At 63.1% G+C, this 17,669-nt stretch overlaps 1 protein-coding gene across 2 annotated transcripts in view; it reads right to left on the bottom strand.

Moving 5' to 3' along the window:
• The window catches only part of RASGRF1 (Ras protein specific guanine nucleotide releasing factor 1), a 98,318-nt gene that overhangs the window by 28,998 nt on the left and 51,651 nt on the right, over positions 1-17,669 (bottom strand). For both annotated transcript variants that reach the window (XM_049614386.1, XM_049614387.1), the window contains exons 9-14: positions 15,165-15,283; positions 13,432-13,592; positions 10,316-10,379; positions 8,401-8,537; positions 6,209-6,291; positions 177-425 (exon numbers count right to left, since the gene is read on the bottom strand). In XM_049614386.1, the coding sequence (XP_049470343.1) occupies positions 177-425; positions 6,209-6,291; positions 8,401-8,537; positions 10,316-10,379; positions 13,432-13,592; positions 15,165-15,283 (813 nt within the window). The remainder of the gene's footprint in view (positions 1-176; positions 426-6,208; positions 6,292-8,400; positions 8,538-10,315; positions 10,380-13,431; positions 13,593-15,164; positions 15,284-17,669) is intronic.

Raw genomic sequence — 17,669 nt, 5'->3', positions numbered from 1 at the left:
GGGAGAGACAGCTGGGGGGGGCGGTCAGCCCCCAGTTCGGGGGAGAGACAGCTGGGGGGAGCAGTCAGCCCCCCAGGGCGAGGGAGAGACAGCCCTCCGGCCCCGGGAGGTGCCCACGCGCACCCAACAGGTCACGTCTGCGGTCCCCCCGACGTCCCCGGGGGCGGCCTACGCACCTGGCGGGGATAGCGCTGATGGGCTTTCTGTAGATGGTGATGAGCTTGTCCAGGACCACGACGGCGGTGGTGAAGACGCGGTAGGAGTGCAGGAAGGTGTTGAGGAAGTCGATGCTCAGGAAGCGCAGGTCCGTCAGCCTCTCGAGCAGCCGGCCCACGCTGGCGTAGCGGATCTGCAGCACTTTGCAGGAGTTCATGGTTTTGCTGAAGCGGATGTCCACGTCATCGCAGTACAGGGAGGCGTCCGACCTGCGGGGCGAGGGAGGACCGCGGGGAGACGGGGTCTGAGCTCGGGAGCCCACCCGGCACCGTCTCCCCAACGTGCAACGGCCGAGGGCGGGCGGACGGACGGGGCGCCGAAGGACCGCGGGCCTCCTGTGCGGAGGACGACCCCCCGCAAGATGCCGCCTCCTCCGGACGGCATCCCACATGCCCGACGTCAGGAAAACTCCCAGACGCACTGGACGCCCCGTGGCCAGCTTACAAAGCACGTGTCGCTGAGCTCACAAGATAAAAGGGAAATCTGTTCACACAGAAACCTGTCCACCAGCGTTCACGGCTCCGCTCTTCAAACCGCCCCGGAGGGGAAACAACACGCGGTCTGCCAGCCGGTGACGGAACAAGCCAGTGGAGTCTGTCCGCACGGAGCATCCCTCGGCTGCGAGAAGGAGTGGCGTCCTGACAGGTGCTCCCGCGCGGCGGGGTCTGGACAGGCCGAGTGCACGAATCCAGAAACAAAGTCCGCGTATCGTAGGGCTTCGTTTATGGGAAGTGTGCCAGAAGGCCACGTCCAGACACGGAGCACAGGTTGCTGGCCGCCAGGGGTGGGGGTGGCAGAGACCGGAGCGGCCCTCAGCACGCATGGGGTTTGCTGAGGGGTGACGGGCACATTCTGCGATGAGGCGGTACCGAAGCTCGCGCAACTTAGTGAGTGCACTAAAACCCGCTAAACTGCAGGGCGGAAATGCTGACTTGCGTGTTACGTGAATTACATCTCAGTGAAAACCAAATAAGCGCAAAAAAGCTAGAAGGGGGATTCCCAGAGGTCAACACTGGAGAGAAATCTGGAAACCAGTTGATGGCTTATGTGCCTTTGGGGCATCGGCTGCTCGTAGATACCGAGCGTCTTGGGTTTCTGTAGGGAAGGGAGCCGGAGTCAGACCCCCACGAAGGCTGAGACCCTGGAAGGTGGCCTCGAAAAATCTACCCAAAAGCTATCGAAGGGTGGTTCCCCGTTTTAACCCAGGCTCTGGGGGAGGGGAGCTCAGCACCCCCGAGAACACACTACTTGCTCTCCAAGGGGCTCCGGAACGCAAGCAAGTGCCACCGCTGTGGTCTGGGGACCCCAGACAGGGGATACAGAGCTGTCACAGGCTGTGGTTCTCCACCAGGCCCTACGAGATCTTCACAGATACATCCCTCCAGAAAATGAACTCACAAATCAAAATCAGGGGCCATACGGCCCCCAATGAGCCCCCGTGAGCCAGAGTCCACACACGTAAACAAACCACTGATTATGTCTCCAAGAGTCTGATTTTTTTCTGTCTGAAAATCCTGCTTCTTTTCCTACCAGTGATCTCTCCCGGCAGCAGGCACGGCCGCTCTCTCCCCCCTTGGCTCCTGAGAGCCACGAAGGATGAAGCCTGAACCCCAGCCTGGGGGCTTCTTAGCAGCTCTGTCTCTCAGGGCAGGTCACAGCCTCCCTGACTTCCCGCCCGGCTGCCTATTAAAGTATCAAGGTCAGTCCCTAGCCAGCAGCAGATGGCCGGACTTCAGGTACTTCCCTAAAAGTAAGACCCGCAGGGCTGGGCAGGTGTCCCGGACCAGACCTTCGGGAGTCCTGCACCCCTGGCTGAAGTGATTTCTGCTTGGCAGGGAATCTGAGTTGAAGCAATTCCACTCTTCTTCTGGGACCTTCCGCATTGGATCTGGAGGCAGCACGGCTCAGTCCTCGGGCGGGTGTCAGGTGCAGCCGACCAGGCCGTGGGGGCCTGGGGGCAGGGACCTGAGGTTGGGGCGGCGGGGGCCCGAGGCCAGCGGCCTCTCCCGGGGCGGTGGGAGCCAGCAGCGCCCTTGGGTGCCGAGGCCACAGGAGGGCGCTCTCTCGCTCTTCCAGTGCGTTTCCATCACGACCGCCCCGGGGCAGCAGTGGTTTCCACTTCTGGACACCGCGAATCTCTGTACCCACACTTTCCTTTCTGTCAAGGCCGCGAGACGCCTGGGATCAGGTGTACTGCTCGCTCCAGCAAGGACACAGCAAGTGCATTTACCGCCGGGCCTCCTAGGTTTCCTTCCTCACGTTTTGTTTGCCCTAGGTCCTTCCGCACCGGTGACCGTATCTTATCTGGTCGCTCTTATACACGGGGAGCAGGCTGCCTAAGTGGCCTGTGTTCTGGTGGGATATGATCAGAAGGGTACCTAAACGAGCAAATTCATACGTGACGTTGCTAAAAGGATAAGCCTGGGAATCTTATCGAAATGGGCTTCCGTGAAAAAAAAAATCTGAAGAAATACGAATGCAGCTCATAAAGGTTGTCACGGCCAGAACACGTCACACAACAGGGGAGGACACGAGGCTTGGAATCAAATGACACCTGTCAGCCCTGTTTCCTGTGTGGCATCAGACCAGGTACTCAGTCTCCAGGCCTCAGTCTCGTCATCTGTAAAATGGAAATATCAAGATTCACCTCACAGCGCTTTTGCAAATATTTAATGAAGTCCGTGCCTCGTGGGCCCAGAATGCTGTGTGGTGCCCAGCTCATTCGGGAGGTGATCGAGCGTCCCCATGGATGTCACGGGCACTCCTGGGGGCCTTTCTGTCAGGGGTGCAGACGCTGTCCTTTAAGGGCCTTCTTTGGAAATGCCCCTGGGGTTGGAAATATCCACGGGTAAGCAAACCACCTTTATCGAGTGGGGACTGCTTCTCAGGACGAGAAAACATGGGAAACCCACAGAGCCTGGAAAGGCAACGTGGTTTGGAGACCTTCCTGAAGACGCATGAAGGGGACCCTCCAAGGAAACTTTGCCGAAAGGCAGACGCTTTATAAAATCTTGGGTGGGGTTTCGCCACGACTCAGGAAAATGCATGATAATCCAAGATGAGAAAGATTTCCTGGAAGCAAGAGAGAAGACTGCTGAGTCCAAGGAGAGAGCAGACTGGGTGCTCGAAAATCAGCCAAGCGAGGCGCCCGGTCTCTCCCGGCTCAGACTGCTGCTAAGGGCTAAAGCGGCGAGAGAGGGTGTCAGGCACACGAGTGGACAGAGAGGCACCCGGCTCGGAAGGAGGGAAGACGCGGACAGGAGACCGTGTCTGCAGGTGGGAAGGGCTCAGCCTGGGGCTGGGGGGCTCCCGCACGGCTGGCCGACACCTCACGCGTCCCGGAGTGCCTAGCACAGGCCTGGCACCCTAACGGGGGCTGCCGGGCCCCTCGGGCAGCTGTTTGCTTCTAGCACTTTCTTTCTGGGCTCCTTCTGCCACTGGATGGGTAGAGAAGGCTAGAAGCCCCCTCCCTTCCCTCTTCTCCTCTGAAACTGGCCATCGCTGCTGGTTACAGGGTCTCTGTTCACCCTGACTTCAGCTCCCCATCTGTAAAGTGGGCGAGTCCGGTAAAGACACACCGATTCTGGTGATTCCCTTGCAGGCCATGTGCCAGATGTCTGCCCCTGTGAGAAGGGGTCTTCGCCCCTCCCAGCGTGAGCACGTCCTGACCTCGCACCCCACACTTCTTGGTGAGACCCCAGAGCATCACCCCCCTTCCCGGGAGGGCGCTCACCTCGACCCCACCAGTCCTGGAGGCCACCTGCTGGGGCCGAGCTGTAGTGCCCGGGAGCCGGGGCCGAAGCAGTGGGACCCCTCAGCTCTCTGCGTGGCTGTGGACCCTCCTCTCCCGTGTCCACCAGCAGCCACACACCAGAGGGCCCGAACTTCCTGCCTCTTTGTCCCGCAGACCCCAAGTCAGGACCCTCCTGACTCACGGTCCAATGTGGGGACCGTGCCAGAAACTCAGGCTTGTGTGGGACTGGAAACACAGGGTGCCAGACACAGCTCGCGCTCTGCTGGCCCAGGACCCCGCTGTGGGGCCACCTGGGCCGGCTTGTCGCCGACCCGTCGGCAGGGAAGGCTGCTGGGGCCAGGGCGGGACGGTGACACCGTGTAAACCAGGTGCCACACCAGTGGCTCACCGTGTTCATGTATTTTTTCATTTAGGAAATTAAAAGTAAACGTTTAGAGACAGAGCGTGAGCAAAGGAGGGGCAGGGAGAGAGGGAGATGCAGCATCCGAGGCAGCTCCGGGCTCCGAACCGTCAGCACAGAGCCCGACGCGGGGCTCGAACCCATGAGCCTCGAAATCGTGACCTGAGCCAAAGTTGGACGCTTCACTGACGGAGACCCCAGGTGCCCCCGTGTCTCACTGGGCTTAGAACAGACGCACTGCACCATTCGACTGGCTGTGAACGCAGCCGCCACTCCCGTGCAGGCTGCCACCTCCACGACGCGCCCTCTCCCCCCCCCCCCCCCAGCCCCACGGGGTGATTTATCGTCACCAACACACACGAGCCTTCCTGCCTCTGCACCTTCGCTCATGCTGTTCCCTCCTCCCAGAGCGCCCTTCCCCGCCACCACCCTCACGGTCAGCTCTGATGTCCCCTCTCAGGGGCGTCTTGCCCACCGCACCAGGTGACATCGCCACTAGACGTCTGGCCCCTCCAGCGCCACCCGGACTCCGTCTCTGACTCACGGCGGTGTTTCATCACTTCCTGCGCGCGTCTCTCACTGCAGGGTGAGCACAGAGCACGTCTGATCGCGGCTGCTCCCACGTTCTCGCAGGACCGCCCACCGTGGCCGCTCCTCCTGGAGCCTGGGGGCTGTGTGCCCTCGGCACGTCCCTTCCGTTTGGACGTTCCCTTCACTCTGTCACTATTTTCACCTTCACAGGCGACACCTCGCTCGCTTCTGCAGCCTCAAGAGGCGTCCTGGGCAGACGAGTGGGCTTCCGCTCTACGTTCAGCCTTAATTCCGCGTGATTTTAATTTGCTCGTGGAAACAGCCCTTTTGTCTCGTCGCATCAGAGAGCACAGGTTGGGTCAGCGACCTGCTGCGCTGGGCCCTCCGAGAGCGGGCTGACGGGGAACGCGGCTCAGGACGCAGGCTCAGGCACACCTGAGCTTCCCCGAGCGGGCCGTCGGAGGCGTCTACACTCACTGCAGGACCACCACCAGCTCTCTGCACGTGAAGGATAAACACGCGCCTCCTCGGACCCCCAACAACACAAATCCAGGAGGCATCGCCATCTCCCGCTTGCGAGAAGCCCGAGCTCGGAAACATGACGTCACTGTCTGTCGTGATACCCGGAGCCGGGGCTGGGGACCGGGATGCTGCCCTCACGTTCACACCTTCCTCGGGCTCCGCCGGCCCCCGCTGTGCCGTCACAGAGCTGAACGCCACCTCCTGGGGTCGCCCGGACGCTCAGCAGACCTTGTGCGCACGACCCTGCCTGGGCTTCCCCGGCCCCGTGCGCACAGAGGCGCCTTCACGCCGGGGCTGAGGCACGTGCCCGAGGCCCCCAGAGTGTCAGGGACCCGCGGGCCGCCGTCAGGAGGGGGCAGGAGGAGGGCGAGGACAGGGGCCGGGGGAGGAGCAGGCCCGGTGGCCAGGGAGGTCGGACGGTGTGGCCTGTGGCCCCCTCGCCCCTGCACCTGCTGAGACAAACACCGCGGCCCCGCGGCCCGTGTTTCTGCAGTGTTCTCGTTTCGTAATTAGAAGAAGAAAAATAGCCACTTGAGAAAAAAAAAGGCAGCACGAAGCTTCACCCGTGCCGTCGTTTAAACAGCCTGCCGCGAAAATCCACGTTTTATGAAACAGAAACTAAGCCAAAGCCCTCGTCCAAACAGACGTTAAGTCAAAACCAACAAGCAGGCAGACAGCCCCAAACCGCACAGACGCGACCCAGCACCCCGGCGAGGCCCAGTGGCCGGCCGGCCCGGTGCCCCTGCTGCTGCCCGGGCCTCGAGCAGGCTCTGGCGGGCACTTACTTGATCATCTGCGGCACGGTGACCTTGGAATTCTCCTCAAATGCGTTCATCATGAGGCCGTTGCAGCGAATGTTGTCCACACACTGGAATCAGGGAGGCCCAGGGTCAGAGCCCGGCCACCGCCGAGGGGGCGGCCGGCGTGCCCAGCCTGACGCGGGGTCCTCGTGCGCCTGAGGGTGTCGTCCAGGCAAGGGCGGGTGGGACGCAGCCTTCCTTCGCCGCGTCTGGAGGTCAGCTCCCCTTCCGTGACCTTTGGGGGACTGCCTGACCTCGCTGGGCCTCCTGTCCCTGACTTCAAAGTGGGGACAATGACTCCTACGCAGCCAGATTGTTCGCAAGAGGAGGCGCCTGACCTGGAGGGTCTGTCGCTGACCTCTGGGGTCTAGCGTGAAGGGCGAGGTCAGAGCCACGGTCGTCGGGGTCCCCCTGCCGGAGGCTGGCCCCCTACGTCCCTGAGTGCACATGCTGTCCTGCACCCCGGGTCCTCCATCCACCCTTGGCCAATGCTCTGAGGCTGCGGGCGGTTCCGTGGCCAAGCTCCCACCTCGGGCAGGGGGTGGTTAGGCTGCCTGCACAGGGGAAGACGCACTGACTTTTCAGCCTCCGGAAAATTCAAATCCATATTCTGTTTCGAAGAAGCAGCCCCCACCCAAATGAAAACACCTTTTTTCCGGGGGAGGGGGGGCGGGGAGGACTTTTTCCCTTCTCACTGCCCCCCTCCCCGAAACCTTCACATCTTTGCCATGGGAGGGTTTCCTCTCGGTTCAGAATCTCCCGGTTTTGAGGATGTGTGTGTTGAGGGGGCTCAAAGTCACCAGAAAGTTGGGAGAGGCTGGCACAGCAGGGACAGCCCTGCCCCATGTGCTGGGGGCCAGTGTCCGGTCAAGGCTGGGTCCCCAGATCTTTGGGGGGACTTTTATTTTTAAAAGTTTTAAATATTTATTTATTTTTGAGAGAGAGAACAGTGTGTGAGCAGGTGAGGGGCAGAGAGAGAGGGAGACGCAGAATCCGAAGCAGGCTCCAGGCTCTGAGCTGTCAGCACAGAGCCGGATATAGGGCTCGAACCCATGAACCAGGAGATCATGACCTGAGCGGAAGTCGGAGGCTTAACTAATTGCGCCCCCGGGGGGTGGCGGGGGGGGGGGGGGGGCGGGACTTTCAGAGGAAGGTTCCTGTTCCCTGCACTGCCCAGCCCAGTGTCTCCACCCCGCTGCTCTTAGGCTGTCTTCAGCTCTGCCTCTACCAGCAACACCAAAACTCGGGGCGCCTGGCTGTGGACAGAGCTCCCCAGAGGCATGAGGGGGGCCGGGGATGGGCTGGGGGCCCTGACGCCTGCTGGGATCAGCACTCTTTCCTAGTGTCTGGTTTTCCGGGTTTCTCTGGGGCACACTGCGCTCCCAGAAAGAGCACACATCTACCACACGGTACCCTGTCCTGCCTCGTTCTTCCGGCATTTCCGGACGGGCAGCAGGCCAGGGAGCTGGGGGAGCGGGCGGTCGGGGGCGGGGGGCCCAGCATTAAAGAGAGCGGATCCCCCGCTTTGCCGTCCGCTGCTCCCTCACCCCGCGGAGGGCAGGCCGCAGGCAGACGGCCCGCGAGGGGTTCCTGGCTGCGGGGAGGGGCTGTACTAACCCACCGCCTGTCCTGGAGCCCAGGGCGCCGACAGCCTCTTCCAGACTCCCATGTCCCAGACTCCCTGTCTGACTTCCAGACAGACTCTGCCTGGTCTCACAGGAGTCCGTGGCTTGCTGGCTCTGCTCACCCCTCCCTGGAAAGCCCGCGCTTTCCCTGCCTGCTGTGCTCACGGCCCTAACGCTTGGGCAGGCCCGACGGAGGCCGAGGCGCTCTGTGTAGCTGACCCGAGGCCGTGTGGGGCCTTTCCCCTCTCTCTGAGCTCTGTGGTCTCCAGCACCCCTGGGCTTAGGATGCTCAGACTTTTCTGTACTTACCAATGGCCTGCGGCATGTGCTAAAATGCACTTGTATCCGGTAAGTCTGCTGGGGCCTGGGGGCAGCTCAAAAACCCGGACTTTTAAAAATCACTGTAGCATGAGATCCAGGTGCCAAGGGTTCTCCTCCCACTCTGCCAACTGAGGGCAGCATTGGAGGGGACTTGTGTCTTTTCCTGGAGCACATGGAGCCCGTCCCCACCCCACCCCCCCGCCACTCCCAGGAACAGGTGACCCTGCTCACCTGGCTGATGTCACTGGTCCACGCTGCCTTCTCCTGTCTGGACGAGGCCACGAGGATGACCGTGAAGGGCGGGGAATCCTTGGGCTCCACTCCGATCTTAAAATCCAAGTGATCTATGTCTTGGCTGGACCCTTTGGCTTCCGGTTGGCAAAACACAGAGTTAGCATGAGTGGGGCCTCTCTGAGTAGGGAAACCTCTGACAAGGCCCTGTCTGTCTTACCCCCGGGAGGACAGTGGTGGTGGGGGGAGTGGGCACCTGGCCACTCGCTGTATCAGACATTCTCCCCTGCACTCCCGGGGGGAGGGGAGCCCCCTCGAGACGGACAAAGCAAGGACCTGGGCTGAGAAGAAGCTTACGACACGTGGGCGGTCCGGCAACAGAGCTGTGGGCACCCCCCTGCCCTTGTCACATCTCGGGGTAGCTGAGGTCACGAGCGACAACATCCTGGAGACCCCCCGCAGGGCGGCAGCGAGGCCAGGACGAGAACGGCCTTGGGGCCGGGCCCTCCCGCCATCCCAGGGTGGTCCCAGGCCGGGCTGGATGGGGAACTTCAGATCTCGCACTTTCGCACTGAGCTCAGTGTGGGCCTCCCCAAGAGCAAAGCGCCTTCTCTGCATTTTCGTTACTGTTCTCCACTTGGGAGCTTCCTTCAAGTCTTGGGAGCTGGAAGACCGAGCTCACAGTTTAGGATGCCTTCCTTCACTGTGCCCTCGTGAACCGGGGAACCACTTGGTGGAACGACGCAGAAGCCCGGCTCTGTCCCGCGGTCGCTACGCGGCCGTGGGGGGCGCCCTTCCCGCCCCAGACGCGGATGCCCCCGTGCACGTCCAGAGACCATGTGGTGTCTCTGGGGCCCCCGCCCCTTCCAGTTGGGACCCTCCAGGATCTCAGGGTTTCCTGCTGGGCACAGGGGAGCCTGTTCCGTGTGGTGACGTGGGGAGGGGATGCCGGCGGGTCCTCTGAGAAGCAGGGTGCCCGCCTGTGAGCGAGGGTGCTGAGGGGGGCTGCACAGCGCAGGGCCTCTACCTCCCTTGGCCCCGGAAGGAAAGTGGCTTTGGGGCCTGACCACTGCACCGAAGCCTGGGCTTTCCCGTGGCCCAGCCGAGGCCACGACTGGAGAAGGTTCCGCGGCCAAGGACGCTCCAGACAGACCGAGCCTATGCTTCCCATGGGGGTTGCCTGGCTCGGCTCCAGTGGACGTGCAGGGAAGGCACAGCGCCCTGCCACCGGGGCTGACCGGGGGCACGGGCCTGAGTGTGTGTGGATGAGGCTCCCGGCGCCTGGCAGACCCCCAGCCTGAGCCCCGGGCCCGGACCAGGATCCAAGGTGGCTCAGCCCTGTTCCGGGGCACCCCAGTCTGGGGAAGGGTAAAGACACAGGGTCCTGTGCCCCGGGGGGAGGGAGGGGCAGTAAAGAAGGGACGGGAGGACCAACCTTAGCCCAATCAAGTGACACTAGTGACCCCACCCCGTAACCTAAAACAATGACCCCGTCCCCCAGGGATGCCGGGGAGGGAAATCCCACAGAGCCCTTCCCCCACTGCCAGGGCAACCCCCCCTGCTGGTGTCACATGTCCCCGCGCTTCCCACTGGAGGACAGAGCAGGCCGAGGGCCTCTCCGGCCTCTCGTGCATGGCGCCCAGGACCTGTGCGTGGGGGTGCTCGGCAGACCCGTGCGTGGCACCTGTGGACGTGCTCGGTAGAGCGCAGTGACCCCAGACCGAACGGCGCCAACCACTCAGGGGGCCCGAAGAGTGTGGGAGGAAGAGGGAAGCGGACCAAGGCCCTCCCACTGCGGGCCCGGCTTCCCTGGGTCCAAGAGCAGGACGTCCCCCGCGACCCGGCGGGTCTGGGGTGGGTGAGAGTCTGTGGGGGCGGCCGTGCGCACGGGCACGCGTGCGGCCCCCAGCCCTACCTTCTTCCTCCGTGCTCTCTGGGTCCTCCAGCAAGGTGCAGTCGATGAGGGAGATGACCCCATTCTGAAAGACAGCAGGGCCACCTCGAGTCACCAGGACACGGGCCGGTGAAGGGCCCCGGGACTGGGGCGTGGCGCAGCCGTACAAGCTCGAGGGTGTGTGCGTCACGTTCCGCGTGGGCACTCTGGTTCCCACGTGGAAGGACGTGCTCTTCGCATCGGGGCCCCCACGAAGCAGATCAGGCGGGACTGTCTTGGGGGCTTTCCAGGGACGAGGGTCAAGGGTGGGTGGGGCGGGGGCTGCGGAATCCCCGATTCCGGGCTGAGACTCCGCGTCTGCAGCCTGGACACGGGTTTACCGGACTCCGCACACGTCTCGTTCTGATTTTACAGATGAGGAGACGAGATCGGAGACGGGGATCACGCCTGAGGTCACCCGGACCCTTAGAGCTGGGGTCGCAACCTACTGGTTGCCCGTTATCGGGGGCATCTGGGTCCCTGAGAGTGGGAGGACCTCCGGGCATCGGACGCCCCGGCACCGTGGTGAACAGGGACCACAGCCGCGGGTGCAGGATGCCGACGCCCCCTCCCAGAGCTGAGGTCCACTCCCCTCCCTGCCAAGTGTGGGCCAGACTCGGTCACCTGTGTCTCAGATGCTGTGCGCCTGTGGGAGCCACAGCCCCCTGCTTGCTCTGCGGGGGTCCCTGGGACCACGTGTTCTGGGGGAGCCACAGCAGGAAGGCTGGTACAGCGGGAGAGCTCGGCCTGGACGCCAGCTCGAGAGACCCCGGGCCCCACCCGCCCAGCCGGGGGCTCCAGGCCTCCTCACTCAGAAGCTGAGACCTTGGATGTGGGTAAAGTGTCCCACGGGGCGGAGAAGTGGGTAAGTAACGTGATAATTGATGGTGACGGAGACGCTGGCCACACATTCAATCTACACACAGGTGTTTGCAGGGACAGCAGCCCGGGGGGCAGGGGGACTGGAGGGGGCATCCGGTGTCCCCGATCCTGGGTTCTGCTTCTCGCTTTGCTGCTCGGTGGCCTCGGGCGAGCCCCGGGCTTGATCATCTGTAAAGCCCCATCTAGCTCTGACGTTCTCTTCCTTCTGGAAGACCTTAGGGTAGTCTTACAGCTTGACTTTGAGCCTGTAGTTCAAGGACACAGACTCTGGAGCCAGACTGCCTGCCCGGGACCAAATCCCCGCTCTGCCGCTCGCGGGCTTCTAGACGCCTCAGGCCCTTCATCCGTAAAACGGGGAAGTAACCGAATCGGCTTCAGCGGGTCGTTCCAGGAGCTGAGTGTGTGCACTTGGGGGAGTGCCTGGCCCACGGTAACGCTTACGCAAGGGCTCGCTACCACGAGTATCGTTACAAGTTCACGACCACGTAACTGGAAGTGACGACGACGGTTACCCGCCGAGCAGGTACTGCGTCCCAGGCACCACGCCACGCCCTTGCTTTCACGCTCACGGCATCCCCGAGGGACGTGTTTTCACCCCCATCGCGCAGATGGGTTAACCGAGGCCTGGTGAGGCACCTGCTGGCAGGAGCGGGTGCTGGGACTTGACGAGCATCTCCGTGTTCCTTATGAGAAAAACTTTAAAAGCCCGAACAAACACCCCCAACCAAAATACGACAAAGGTAAAGACACGTGCTTTCAGGCAGCGTCTCCAGTTCGACCTGCCCCGCTGACCCCCGCCTGCAGGAAACGTCCCCCAGCCCGACAGAGATCCTCAGCCGAGACTCCGGAGCTAATGAATACGGAGAGCTCTCCCTGACCCGGAATTCGGTCGAAACTGGAGCGTTCGCCGTAAGCTGACTTCCCCTCGTGCAGCCAAACGGCCGATTTGTGCACGTGTCAACATAAGCGGTGCGTTCCCCGCAGCCACAGCGTCTCGCAGCGTCTCTGTGCGTTCTGGGCCAGGCATCCCGGGTCTGGAAGAGCGGCTTGCCCGAGGCTCTGGCTGAATCGAGGGCACCTTCCGGCCTTTTCCAGGCCGCCGCCGCGTGTTCGGACCCGAGACCCTCCGAAGCGCGCTTCCCTGGGAGACCGCGGTTCACAGGTGCTCTGCCTCGACCGGGAAGATGCGCCCCCACCGCCAGCTGCTTGCGCCTCTGCAGGGCCTCTGGTGAGGATGGTCACCCCTGCTTTGCAGACAGGGAACTGAGGGAGAGACGGGCAGGGGCACTTCTGGGCTGTTTCAGGCTCTCGTGCGTGTGAGAGACTGAGTCGGGGCCAGGTCCTGAACTCGGGGCAGTGAGATAAGCAATGTGCCAAGCTGGGTGCAGGCTGACAGCAGGTGGCACCTGAGTAGCCACGAAGGACAGGAAGGCGGTCTTCCAGGGGAGAAAGAAGGGGACAGTATGAGCCAAGGCCCTGTGGTCTGTGAAGGAGCAGGAGGCGTTTGAGGTGCTGATTCCCTGTCACCTTTGCCCTCTGTGACTACTTAATTGTCCCAGGGAGGCGGAGTGCAGTCCCCCACGACCACAAATTACGCTGTCGAGTTCCCCACGTTTGGGGAAATCGCAGGGTCAGCACATCCGTGTGGTGGGTAAGTCTCCCCCTGGGAGAACCACCTCCGCGATCACGGCATCCCTCTGCCAGCGAGCGTTCCCCCTTGCTTTGGGGACGGGCCGATCAGCAGACTGTGTGGGGTCTCCTGCAGGGCCGTGGGGTCCTGAGGACGGCCCTTCGTGTCTGCTCTCCTGCTGGCACGTCGTGCCTGGGATGTCCCGCGAGCCGCTGCGCGAGCTCCTCCTGAGCGGAGGCTCTGGGCGCTGCTCCGGCCTCAGCAGGTGCCGTCCTCCACCCGGCCCCTCACACGCACACACACGCGCGCCTCTCAGCGGTTTGTCTAGACCCCCGGGCCCTCTGCCCTGGCACCGGCGGTCGGGGGCTCCTCTGGGGGCCTGACACGCGCTCCCGTGTTCCCCATGATTTCTCCAGCAGAAAACCCGGCTGTGTCCAGCTCTCTCCGACCCGCCCGTCAGACCAGCACACACGTGTGCACTCTCATGTGTCTGATTCCCGGCCCGCCGTCTGGGCCCCAGGTCAGGGTCAGCCGGGCCCCCGTGGTGGTGCCCGCCACGAGCCTCTGCAGCCCCCGCAGCCCTCACCTTGGTCAGGTGCAGTTTCCCGCCAGAGCCCCTGGTGCAGATGATGAGATGCTTGGAGAACAGGAAACACTGTCGCTCGCCCTCTTTCTTCAGGGACAGAGACCCCAGGCGGCCCCTGGTGATCTTGCCCTTCTCAGACATGGGCACCTGGATGAGGGAGCCTGTGGGTGGAGGGCAGACCCTGAGCCCACCTCCCAGAGCCACGCCCGCCGCCGGCCAGCTCTCAGGTGGGTCACGATGCCGGGAGGGGGGAGTCCCGGGTCCTGGTAGCAGGTGCACCCCGGATGCTCTCTCAGCCCCGTCAGCCGGTCCCTGCAGGACCCCTCGGCCCCCTGCCGGGGCCCCGGCAAGTGGAGGAGCCTCCAGGACAGGTCCCCCCTGGCAGGAACGCAGGGCTGGGTGGGGGTGGGGGCAGCACACGTGGGGAGCCGGCTCTAGAGCAGAAGGGGCAGCACCAGGCACGGCCCTGCGGCCACAGCAGACACGACTGCTCAGGCACAGCATGCCGGCCCCGTCCCTGACACCGCGTGCGGGAGGCCACTCCCGGGCAGGGCCATCCGGGGGAAGCAGTCACCTGCTGCCCCTGCTCCCGCCCCACACGCCCCTCCTCCCCCTCCTCCCCCTCCTCCCCCTGGGCCTTCCGTCGGTCGGTCAGGCACCTGCCCGGCCCTCTTCTGCGCTCCCTCCTCGCTCAGCTCGTCACCTGTGGCTCCGAGTGCCGCTCCTTGGCGGGAAAGCCCTTCCTTTCCACCTCGTGAACTCCTATTTGTGCTTCCCTCCCAGGAGGGCCTGCCCGACTCCCCTCACCCTGCCTCCCGCCCCGTCCGGCACTGCCTGGAGCCCTGTCCTGCGTCTGTCTCCTCAGGATCCCCTACACTGTCCGCTCCTGGAGGGGGGACCGGCCTACTCCCCTGGTTCCAGGTCCAGCACAGCCCCACGGGAGAGGAGGAAGCACTTTGCTCGGGGAACAGAGCAGATTCCTGGTCTGCGGGGACGCTGTCTGTGCCAAGAGGGGCCGTTCTTTGGCCACCGCAGCGTGGGCCCGGCGCCACCCAACTCAGGCAGGATGGACGGGGGAAGGGCACGGGGGTCACACGGGGGACTTAGAGTAAAACTCCAAGCTGAGGACACCTGCAGGGCCAGCTGCCCAGGCTGCAGGAGGTGTGGGCAGCTATCCCTCTGGCCAGAGAGGCCCAGGGCCGGACGGAGGGACTTCTGACGCAGGCGAGCACAAGCCGGTCCCCACGGGACGTGGGCTCTGGATGGGACAACCCTCAGAAGCACCGAGGCCCCAACGTCCTGGCACCAGCAGCCAGCCCCCCGCCCCGCCGGCCCTCAGTGGGGCTGCACCTCCCAGGCGAGGAAAGGGAGCCACTGTGAACGTGACCGTCCCCGAGAGGCCGAGGACACGGGCACTGAGCCACACCGCCTTCCTCGGGGCTGGGAACGCTAGATTCAGGCCTGTCCGCACCTGCCCTCGTCCTCTGCTCCCTACTCTCTCCCCAGAACGTGGTGTCCGTGTTCACGGGGACACACGACAGACCGGGCCGCCTGGGAAGGAGTGTGTTCCCCTCTGGGGAAAAGGAACCCGGAGGCCAACGGTGTCTGCGTCTGCAGGTGTGGGTACGACGTCCACAGGCCTCCAGCGGCCCCGAGACACTCAGCAGACGTGCCATTTGGAGGTGTCCCTGGGGCTGCCTGGGGCGGGGGAGGGCAGGGCACAGGGGACGTACCTTGTCTCACGAAAGTCTGGCTGGTGTCCAGCAGGATTTCACAGCCTTCGATAATCATGCGCTCGATGGCTAGATTTTTCCGGATGTTCTCTGTCTCGCTCACTTCGTCATGCATTATCCTGCAGGGACAGGAAATAAGTCAGAGGCAGAAGGAGGCAATGGCCAGGCCTTTGGCAGTCCTAGAAGGAAAGGCCGGCCCCTGGATTCTCTGAGCCTGCAGTCACGAAGGGGGAGAGGGCATGCATTTATCAAGTGCCCGCTGTGTGCAGGACGCTCGACAGGCACGATCTCATTTTATTCTTCTGGAAACCCAAGGAGGCAAATGTTCCTATTTCAGAGAAAAGGAAATGGAGATTAACAATTAGGAAGCAAGCGTGTCTGATCTAAAAGTCTGACCCATGTGGAACAGACAGAAGAATGTGGAGGAAGATGGGAGCATAGCAAACGTCCCTTGTTCACTATTCTGGCCCATGTACCCCTGCTGGCCTTATTTCCATCCACAGAACAAACCATGTTCACCTCTGCCTCAGGGCCTTTGCACTTGCTAGTCTTTCCTTTAATGCTCTTTATATGGTTGTTTCCTTAATGTTGTTTGGGTTCTGAACTTAGTTTTGGGGTGCCAGCAACCCAGCTGGCTCAGGGGAAGCCTGACTTGAGTCCACAGGCTCCAGCCCATCGGGGAGGGAAGCAGGACAAGCCGGCCATTATTCTGAGACTCTGGGCGTCTCTCGTTTGTCCTGTTTTGACCGCGGTGGCACCCATCCTCTCCAGGAGGTGGCGCCATTTACCTGCTTTTAAATAAGCTTTGCAGAAAAGGGGCCGTGAGTTTCCGGGGTTCAGGAGGTCACGGGTAAGTTTGGGGAGGGGTCTGGAAAAAGCGCCCACGTACTCCAGGAGAGGCACAAAGCCCCGTTTTGTCTGATTCCACAACTAGGAAGCCAAGAGGGAAGGTCAGTTCGTGTGGTTTGCAAAGTCCGAACCCAAGACAGCGGGGGGGGCAGCCCGTGGAAGCTGCATGGTCCACGCCTCTGCCCTGAGCCGGCCGGAGGGGAGGGCCCTGGGGCGAGGACGGGGGATGATGCACTCCACGCGCTGACCCTGCGTCTGGCTCACGGCCCGCACTCCAGCAAAGGGCAGCGGTCACTGACCACAGGTCCCCGAACGCGTATTTCTATCCGTTTCTTCTGGTTATCAGATGGGGCGTGTGGCCGGGCCTCGGCGTCCCCGCGATGCTGTCCTCAGAGCCCAGGCCCTAGCCCTCCTCCGGGAGGGACCGGCCGGGCTGTGCTGGCGCCCCGGAAGGGATTCAGCAGCCAAGGGTAAGGGAACCTTTTTTTTTTTTTTTCTGAGGGTGCAGATTCTCCTGGGAAAGGGCTGTATTTAGTGAAAAATAAGGGGTGATAACCAAGCAGCGAAACTGGTTTTGTCGTCAGATAAATGCGAGGTGCAGCTGATCGGACCGTGCCAACCCGGGGCCGGGGTCTGCGTCCGGGCGCAGGGGGCGCTTGGGGAAGGGCCGGGGTCTGCGTCCGGGCGCAGGCTGCACACGGCTGGAGGTGGTGCCTGCTTCTCTGTGAGCCCAGCCAGTGAGGGCAGGGCCAGTCCTGAGGAGGGGTCTGGGAGCACAGCTCAGGGGGGCTGGAAGCTCTCCTCAGGGCCCCAGGCAGGGTGGGGGTGACAGGGCTGTTGCCATGGAGACAGGAAAGCTCCCTCCTGTGCGGTTAGGGCCTCGCTCAGGGCCCAGGTGCAGGTCACTGGCTGGGACAGGGGAAGAGCCGGCCAAGTGCTCAGGACGCCGGGGGAAGGGAGTCGGGGTCTCGGGCCAAACACCTTGACCTGCACGTGCCCCCTGGACCCCTGCCTGCACAGGCCGGGGTGCCCAGCAGTGACAAGGAGCCTCGCTGCCTCACGGGGGCCCCAAGGCTTCTCCTGGGGGAGGAATGTGCAGGGACAGCTCCCTGGGACTTGAAAGGACGGGGTGCCCACTCCCCAGTGGTTTTGTTTGTCTGAAATCACGCCCTGAGAACACCCTCACCCCGCCCTGGACCAGCCCGTCCTCCCTCTGCCCAGGTGGGAGCTGTGGCCCGGCCGGCGGCCCCTCGTCAGCCTGGGGAAGCCTCTTAGGGCGCGAATGGTTGATGGGGCCCAGGCAGGACGGGGGCTCCACACCCTGCCGGCCGAGCCTCCTTTGCAGGGTTCAGGGCCCCTTCGGTCTGGGCTCCACACGGTGCAGCCCCTGGGGCTCAGCCCTCATCCCTTCTCACCAGCCTCCTGACAGGCCCGTCTCTGAGCTGGTGACCCCTGACCCCCAGACACAAATGCCCTGCCCCCTCCTGTGGCTGCCTCTGTGCCATCCATCTGTCTCAGGTCCAGCCCAGCCCCAGGGAGATTCCAAGGAACAGGAAGGACTCCCCTCCAAACCGCCCTCCGCAGTCTCCGTCCTGGCCAACAGCAGCCCCGGCCTCCAGTCCCTGCGGCTGCGCCTAACTCGCCAGAGACACCTGC

The sequence above is a fragment of the Panthera uncia genome (genome assembly GCF_023721935.1).
Source record: "Panthera uncia isolate 11264 chromosome B3 unlocalized genomic scaffold, Puncia_PCG_1.0 HiC_scaffold_2, whole genome shotgun sequence".
In the NCBI taxonomy this organism is placed as follows: domain Eukaryota; kingdom Metazoa; phylum Chordata; class Mammalia; order Carnivora; family Felidae; genus Panthera; species Panthera uncia.
The sequence above is the reverse complement of the archived record's forward strand: the minus strand, read 5'-3'. Positions and strand labels throughout refer to the sequence as shown.